General features: G+C 45.0%; 1 protein-coding gene across 2 annotated transcripts in view; it reads right to left on the minus strand.

The window, feature by feature from the left end:
- The window catches only part of PDE4B (phosphodiesterase 4B, cAMP-specific), a 13,152-nt gene extending 4,471 nt beyond the window's left edge, over window positions 1–8,681 (minus strand). Inside the window, exons 1-8 of one of the 2 annotated variants that reach the window (XM_010080474.1) lie at window positions 8,664–8,681; window positions 6,685–6,778; window positions 2,720–2,898; window positions 2,072–2,170; window positions 1,779–1,943; window positions 1,466–1,565; window positions 615–769; window positions 394–516 (exon numbers count right to left, since the gene is read on the minus strand). In XM_010080474.1, the coding sequence (XP_010078776.1) occupies window positions 394–516; window positions 615–769; window positions 1,466–1,565; window positions 1,779–1,943; window positions 2,072–2,170; window positions 2,720–2,898; window positions 6,685–6,778; window positions 8,664–8,681 (933 nt within the window). Of the gene's footprint in view, window positions 1–393; window positions 517–614; window positions 770–1,465; window positions 1,566–1,778; window positions 1,944–2,071; window positions 2,171–2,719; window positions 2,899–6,684; window positions 6,779–7,524; window positions 7,630–8,663 lie in introns of those variants that run through there. The other variant, XM_010080473.1, reaches the window with a different exon arrangement.
- Between the last annotated feature and the right edge of the window lie 252 nt (window positions 8,682–8,933).

Below are 8,933 nucleotides of genomic sequence, written 5' to 3' on the forward strand. Positions count from 1 at the left end.
CATTGGCCTTCTTGGCCACCTGGGCACACTGCTGGCTCCTGTTCAGCCGGCTGTCACCCAGCACCCCCAGGTCCCTCTCTGCTGGGCAGCTTTCCATGGGAGAAAGCAGCAAGGAAATTCAGGAGCCCTCAAAAACTCAGCCTGACAGATTAACCTCTGACGAGTGTGCATGTTTGCCATTCCATGCTCTGTTAAAAACATCATCCCCTTTACCTAAAAGATATGGAACCACCTTGCGCCAATTTGTGGTGCAGAACAGAAAAAAATGGTTGCTGAAAATTTAGGTCAGTAGCTTCTATATATGGTCTGTTTAAAAGCCACAGTAAAAACAGGAACATGGTTTCTTCAGTCCTGAACAAAATACACACAAAATGGAGGGAAGTCGGCTCGTACCTGTATTCTGTCTGTGTAATTGTCCAGAAGGAGGACTCCTGAACTGGTCACTTTCTTTGTCTCCACCATAGTCTTCAGATCAGCTAACAGACTCATATGCTTGGACATATCTGTCGCCAACACCTTTGCAGAAGGGAAAACACAATCTCAGCATGGGCAGAGACACACAAAGCAGACAGATCTTTGTTTCAGAGGAGGAACAGGGTGGGTATAGTCCGTACCATGTCGATCACCATCTTCCGGAGCGTTTGACGCTGTTTCTTGGTCAGGTTCTGGAAGATGTCACAGTGCTCCTCTTGAAGCAGTTTGAAACCCACAGCGAGATGGTGGTTCTCCAAGACGGACTCGTCATTGTACATCAGGGCAAGTTCGGAATCTAGCAAAGCAACACAAATACGTGACTCCAACATGTGAAATGTGTGATTTTGAGCTTGTCCTGGGTACTGAAACGTTTATCTGTATGCAATAAATAGGGAAAAATTCTTTTTTTGCTTCACATGTGCCAAGAGCGTGCAGTTTTCTAATCCGAGCACATATGTATATAATATAAACGGCCCTTTGCTCGCTTCTGATGAACAAAATAGTATTCGGTTGACTTAGTTACGGGCTTCAGAATCACTGACAACAGAAAGCATGAATCCTGCAAAGACACTTTCCAAAAAAGAACAATACCCATATTTTGGAATCAAGATACATGCCTAGCCTGTTGCAGAGCACAATATGAACCACAATATTTAGCTCCATCGTTGTCAATAGCAATAGCATTATTTATCTCGCATTAGAGATAAAATTTGCACTCAGGACTGCAAGAATTATGATGTGTTAGCACGTAGTAATATTCAGAAGATTCAAGGGCGCTTTGCAAATTGCACTACAATAGCTTCCTTTGTTAGGAATTTCATTTTAATTACTGCTTCATCTCAAAACGTCCGACTAGTTTACTGCAGAATATTTTGAGAAAGCAATGCAGCCTGAAAGTCATAATTTGTGACCTCGCTGTAATGGAAAATGCATTTCCATTAGTTTCCAAGTTTGCAGATGAAGTTATTATTGTCTTTGAAACAAAACTCACTTGTATTAATAAGAAATTGATTGGAGACCCCGGGGTGATCCACATCATGAATTGCAGCTGCAAAAATCGCAGCAAGGATTTCCAGATCGGTGAAGACAGCCTAGGAAGGAAAAAAAAATAAATGAATTTGTCAGGAAAGTCTGTGTGTTTTATCTCTCAACAGTTTGGGAGGCTGATTTAAAGAAACAAATTTTCTGAGGACAAAAAGAATTATTTCTCCTATGTTCACATAGGCAACATGGTGCTTTTAAACCGCCATCCCACCTTTAAACACAACAACTACCCAACAGGAAGCTCAAACTTGATAACTCACATCCAGGGCAGGGGTAGAGAGCAGAACGTGCGTGGACTGGGCAACATCAGCAGCATGGAGGCTGTTGTGGTAAGCCACGTCCGAATGGTAGTGGTCTTCCAGCGTCATCATGTACGTTACAAAAGTGTCTGATGAGATCTTGAATGTTTTCAGTAGGTCTCGCTCCTGTATAATAAATGGTACAAGCACACATGGATATATCAAGGAAGGATGTCATACAACCAACCAGAAAGCAATCAGAAAGCAAAACAGTGTTGTAAAAGAACAGCAAATTGGAGCAGAAAATCACGAACCTGAAATATAGCGTACATAATGCAGGTGAGCGGCCTGTTGTGGGAATACCTTGCGACGTTAAATATGTTGAGACCCCACTTGTTCAGATCTTCCAGTTCCTTTTGAAAGGACAAAAAGAGAACGGTTACAATATTTTTCAAGACAATTCTGCGTTCATCACTTGCACTGCGTCTTTTGCATTTTCCAAAAGTTTAAAAAGATGCAAATTCAGCCTTCATTATGGTAATTATGTATGTGCATGAACACGCATACTTAACAAAGTACACGAACACAGAGTAACTGTGAAGGGCTGGTGCCAAAGCGCTTGGACAAGGAGAGGACATTTCTCTGTGTGGCAGGGGAATTATTTGTGACATGGGTTTCCAGGTAGCAAGAAGAAATGCCTTGAGACAAACGCCCCACAGCCAGCTTGCTGGACATAGCATTGTTATACATTCCTGTGTTTGATAATTGCTCTCCTCAGCCTTCATTACTTTTTTAAAAAATTATTTTAGAGATATTTTCAAGGAATTTATGAACAGAGAGTATGTTGTTAGGGCCTGGTACCATCAATTACAGCATTGGTAACAGCCACATCACTTCCAACCAGTCCATCCCCAGCTTCCAGACTATACCGACTCTCCCAGAACTGCAAGAATCCGTCATACCTTGGCCAGATGGTCTTCCTTTTCTGTTTTCACACCGAATCGTGAAATGCTGGTGTTATTTAAGCTTGAACTATGCATTAATTTTTTCACGCCACTGATCTGTGTCATGAGCTGCTGTTTTTTCTTCTTCTCTCTGTCTTTCTGGGTGGGAGAAGGAATCTCCACATCATTCTGCTTGTCTGTAACAAAGAAAGGTGAAATGAGTCAGCATGGGTTTGCAGTGGAGCACCCATGACACCCCCCAACATTAACCCTTAGCTTTGCCGATGAAGTGGCTCTGCACACCAGCTCAAACCCGTGCGTTTCTGCCAGGCGCCTTCTGCAATTTTGAGGCTGAACTGAACCAAAATCAAAGCGAACCAGCCACGTAACCTCTGTTTGCCCTCTACAAGACTGAACCTTCCCACTGAGCCCTGCTGGGATGTGAAGAGACAGCCTGCTTTCATCTTAACCATTTTCAAGCTGCATCGCTTCCACATGTCCAGGAGCTAGCACTCTCCATGCCTGAACGGCACCAGGCTCTGCTTGTGGCTAGATCTCCATTCATTTTTATTACTTATTTTCAGGAAAATAAAACACATATTCAAACAACACTTTTTTCCTCAATAAAGTACATAAGTATTATATATTCACATTCACTCTATTGACACTTATTAGGGCCAAACCCATCTCCATACCCCCTGCTCTTAAAACACCACCCCAAATTGGTGACATTGATTTATTCAAGGTTTACATACGTTATTCTATGTATAGAATAACATGCAATGCACAGCCCAGATTCCCGTCATCACGCTCAGTGACAGCAGCAATATCAGTGCACGCTAGGTAGGCACCTAGTGGGGCACAAACTTGGCCACAGAGATGTGTTTAATAAATAAATCTATCCCCACGTGCTCCTTACTGCCTTTACAACTGATTCATCTGCTGCATTAAAACGGAGATCCGGTGGCTCCTTACTTCCACATCAACCATTTTTTTCATGAATTTCTAGAAAAGGCCACTCTGATCTCTTTGCACTTTTGCGTATCTGAGGATGTCTGGAGGGACCAGGCATCTAGGCATTAGTTACTTTTGCCTTGGCTTAATTAAAAATCTCTGCAATAAGAAGGACCCGTGTGCCTGACTGCAATTAAGCAGGAAGCCATTATTCACGGCAGCAGTCGAGCTGACATCAGTGGGCGTTTCCCTCGTGTGTTTTTTGCTGAACAACAGGAGGACTTTCCTCTGTATAATCTCCTTAGCAATGACTAAGGCTAAGGCAGCGTAAAAGGGACACTCGTGAACAGAAATCTCTCATTTATTAAGTAATGAACCTCAGGAACTTTGTGAATTCAGAGAAAAATCTCTTCGACCTATATAACATCCTTGTGGATAGCACGACAGAGAATCTGAGGGACATAAAGTGGAGCCCTCAGAGAAAAAGACAACGGTGTAGCTACACACTGTGTGCTGTTCCTCAGTGTACAGCACACGGTAGCCCTTAGGAAACTACGCAAATTAATCTTAAACCTTTAATTGGAGTTCTCGTAACGCTTAATAGTCAGCTAACAGATGCCATTTGCTGCCTTGCATACCCCCCATCAAAGGGCACAGAGGGATTTCTGTGCGTTAGGCATTATCACACTGACGCTCCTGACTCCTCGGACACCCAGCCCTTCCTCCGAGATGTCCCTGCTCCTGCAGATCTCAGCTGTGACCTCCCCTGCGGCCGGCGAGACCTTCCCACCACTCCCACAGCCGCTGGAAGTCAGAGTGCTGAAGCAGGGGGCCCAGAGCACCGGGGAATCTGCTGCGGTTGCAGGACGCTGCCCGGTCAATGTCGCTGCCTGCGGGCCCGCAGCGGGCTGGGGACTGCTTCCACGTGGCTTGGCCACGAGGGTGTCCCCGTGGTGGTGGCACAGCACCCCTCAGCCCTTAGGAAAGGGCATGTGCTGAAACGCCATCACGATGTTGCCCGTTTACGTGATGCGGCCAACAATAAAACCACTGTTTGTCATCTGTGTCCTTCAAACGGATCTAAAGCTGGTGTCCTTGCTCTCGCCGACCAGTGGCGACTGCAGGGCTGGCCCCGCTGCAGAGGACATCGCTCCTTGGTGCCTTCCTCAGCTCATTTCATAAAGTCAAGAGACTGAACGAAGTCATGGGATCTGTTTTTAATATCTTCAAGTTATCCCTGTCTTACAAACACTATTTGGAGATAAATCATGGAATGGTTTGGGTTGGCGACCTTAAAGCCCATCGAGTTCCACCCCCTGCCATGGGCAGGGACATCTGCCGCTCGACCAGGTTGCTCAAAGCCTCAGTGACCCATTTCGTTCTAGCCACATTGTTCTTTTCTTTCTGTTCAGCTTCCTCAGTTGTAAGCTCCTGTTATCTTGTATGTTCTTTTAATTTTTAAACCAAATTTTAAGGGGGAAAAAACTAATTCATAAAAATGTAACAGCATGACTTCCTAAAAAGGGCTCTAAGATCCTTTTAAGAGCTTTATTCATTCTTTTCTAATATGAGCAATCAAGCTGCAATCTGGCCCAAGCTGGAGAGCCTGCGCCACTCAGCATTAGCACGGCCCGAAGCGGTTGAAGGGCCCTCATACCGCCACAAACCGGTGAGGACGTCACCGGTACGGAATATGTGAGAAGAAGCAGGATAGCAACGAACAAGACCATTGTCAAGACCTGCGAAGGGAACCGCAGTTACCTGACCCAGCCGAGTACAGGGAACAATACAGCCCTATTAGCAGCAGCAGCGGCTTCAGCTAATTAGCCCCTGCTGAGATCCAGACTCCACTAACGAAGCGTGTGTCTGGTTTATTAGCTTTATATTCGGTCCACAGTATCAAGCCACATTGGGAATTTCTGCTGCGGCACATCCTGCTCCAGGGACATATGCCTACTGGCAAGAGCTGAGAAACAACAAACGCCCTGAAAATGCCACGGTGGTCACGCTCCCCGGCGCGCTGTCTACGCTCCAGGCTCTGCAGCTGAAGAAGTGGCCCGCTGGCTGGCAGCGAGGCAGTCCTGCTTCTATTTCGTGTATGAATTCATGTTCCGGATGTCATGATTAAGCTGAGCGATAAGACAGGGCCAATGGATTCCCAGCAAAGCAGCTACAGACTTATATGGGTCATTAATGATGTGATGCATCCTAAATGCACACAGTAGTTCCAGTTGCAACTGGCTGCTGGGATCACTTTAAAATCCCTTAATGGAAATAATTGTGTGTCAGGCAGTGAATGCATTTGGGGCCATCGGAACTGCAGGACATGAGTCCCCCTCGAGCGCTGGCATCCCCCAAACACGCAGCGTTTGAAGCTGTCGGATGCAAAGATAAGTATAGGAGGGTCCTGTGCTCAGCTTCGGTTTAAATGCAAATGGCCACAAATTCTAATGCTGCTTGAAAACACAGAAAATGGCATTTTTCATAGCAAATAGATTTTGTAAATACAGAGGATTAATTCATGTCAGTAGTCCTGTGAACTCCAACAAAACTAATGAAATGCAAAATATTCTCTTCACCCTTTATTCTGGCTTCTGGTGCAAAATGAGGAAATGCACACAAAATAATATATGAAATGTCTGGGCTGGACCCCCTTGTCTGAACCCTGCCTCCGAAGGGGGAAGATGCAGCTGTAAGAGGCAGTAGTTGCAGAGATGAGAGTATGCAGTTGGAATTTTGCGACTTTGCCCTTTATGTAAGGTCAACACTCAAATCAAATATTGCATAATGCAGCTACCAACAGCTTAATTCAGTGTGAACAGAAAAATCTTTGGATTTGGAGAAGGAATTCTTCTGTGGATAGACTTATTCAAACACTGTATTCTTTTCCTCCCAATATCCATTTTGAAAGTGAAAAATTAAAACATTCAATTAATGCTCTGTCCCAAAGGAAAACTGACTGATGGGTACTGGGCTGCCATTAATTGTTATCTTTGTGTCACCCGAAAGCTTGGGGTGTGACGCCTTACCCAGGAAAGTGTTGGAAATGTACTCGGACACCTGGTTGCCGGAGCGGCTCATCTCGGAGAGGTGTGTCAGCTCCCGGTTCAGCATCCTCTTGAACTGGAGGGGAAGAGCACATACACAAAGATGGCATTTTTCTGAAAGCTTTTCCGAATTCATACAGCTCTAGCTGCATCCTCACAAGCCAGTCCACAAACAAGACATTAAAAGCAAAATTACAGAGATATTTGGAACAGAACCAGAGACATATGGTTTCATTTAGGTACTGCTCAGCATCATCATGTCGAGATATTTCTTTTCAGAAAGAAAATGAATTTCCTCCGCAGATGCATATTAGTCTGTACTGTAACAAATGAGAAGATAACGTTTCAGGTAATCTCTCTGAAAGATCAAATTCTTGTACAGGTTTTAAACACCACATCCCATACCCTCCTTTTGTTCTGAATTTGGTAAGTTTGCTCCATTTTGAATTATGCAAGTACAAGACAAGTGCATATCTTCCGAACATAACAAAGGAGAAAGATGCCATCAATCTGAAGATCTGCTTGCATCATCACAGTAAAACGCAGGATTCGAGCATTTCTTCACCCAGATAGACATGCTACAACCTTCCCCATTTTCTAACCACACATTTTCATTGCTGCATCATTTTATCCCACAACGGTGAATTCCCAAAGGAGAAAAAAAAATTTACAGACATGTACGCCGCATGCACAGTACACACACATGTTCATCTCTTGCCATACAGAACACATAAAGAACTATCTAAAAAGCATCTTTTCCTTATAGAGGCTTTATCCAAGCAATAGAGCACAAAAAAAAACAGCTCCAGGATTTAAACCCACCTTAATATAACCCCAAGATACAGATAACAAATAGTTTGCTTCAGGCATTTTGGAAAACTCCACGCCAGCGTCCACAAATCCTGACGGAGAAATCGCCGGTGAGACAGGAGAGCTCCTGGGGCACACGGACACCCCCCTTCCCCAGTCAATAAAAAAAATCAGCAGTCATCAAAGCCGGAGATCCCCCAAAGCCCGGCGGTTGCTAATCCCAGACAAAGCCAAGCTTGGCACAGCATCTTTGCAGAGAGCTGAACGTGGGTGTATTTGCTCGCAGGAGAGAATAATGAAATCAGGGGTTGCACGAAGAAACGAGAACTAATCCAAACGTCTTCAGCCGGGTGGCTGGGAGCACTTATGAATTATGAATCGTCCTGGTTGCTTAGCTGGCTGAAGGGGGTCCCCACTCCGCATTAGCCTTGCTCAGCTGAACTGCACGACAGAAAAATGATGCTGGTTTCGGAGGGGCTGCCAGCTTTAGTAACACAGCCATCTTTTTAGAAGGAAGATTAAAATGGAGGAAGCTCTGTGCATATTTAAATAAGTCCAAAGTAGGCAGCAGTCTCCTCTCCATTTCTGCTTTTTTTTAACCCTCTTCACTACAGAGACTGAGGATTTTCAAAGCAACTATTCACATCTGGGTTTTCTAAAGCATAATTTTTCACGGTTTCAGTGTGATCTAATTTTTTCCCCTCTATGTAGTAGAGGGCAAAATGTAGCAATGTGGGGAAATGTACCTTCACAGACTGGAAATATTTTTCAGGTAAAAGGTGTAAACTAACAACAAGCTTAAATCTGTAATGTCAGTCTGCAATCGCAAGATAAGATTTCCGCAAATTCTTTCTTACAAGCATATATTCCTAATCCAAATTTCAATATTTAATAATGAATTTTTATTTTAAACTGAAGGGCACTTTCTCAGGAAGCTGTAGCTGTCCTCTGAACACCAAATCAAAAGCCAGGCGCACCGTACTGCGTGTGGGATACAGAGCGCAGCAAGGAACCGCCGCCGATGTGCAGCACCCACGCTGCTCCAGGGCATCCTCGGGGACTGCTGGCTGCAACGCGCCACGCGACAGCGGCCAGGATTCCGAAAGAAAAGTGCAGTCTCTGGCCTAAAATGATTGCCTTTCTGTGACTGCCTTATCATACCATCCCATGGGATACGGGCAGGAGCGGGATGGGAAGGATGCTGTCTGATGGGATACAGGCAGGAGCGGGATGGGAAGGATGCTGGCTGATGGGATACGGGCAGGAGCGGGATGGGAAGGATGCTGTCTGATGGGATACAGGCAGGAGCGGGATGGGAAGGATGCTGTCTGATGGGATACAGGCAGGAGCGGGATGGGAAGGATGCTGTCTGATGGGATACGGGCAGGAGCGGGATGGGAAGGATGCTGTCTGATGGGATA

The sequence above is a fragment of the Pterocles gutturalis genome, unplaced genomic scaffold (genome assembly GCF_000699245.1).
Source record: "Pterocles gutturalis isolate BGI_N339 unplaced genomic scaffold, ASM69924v1 scaffold18299, whole genome shotgun sequence".
Lineage (NCBI taxonomy): Eukaryota > Metazoa > Chordata > Aves > Pterocliformes > Pteroclidae > Pterocles > Pterocles gutturalis.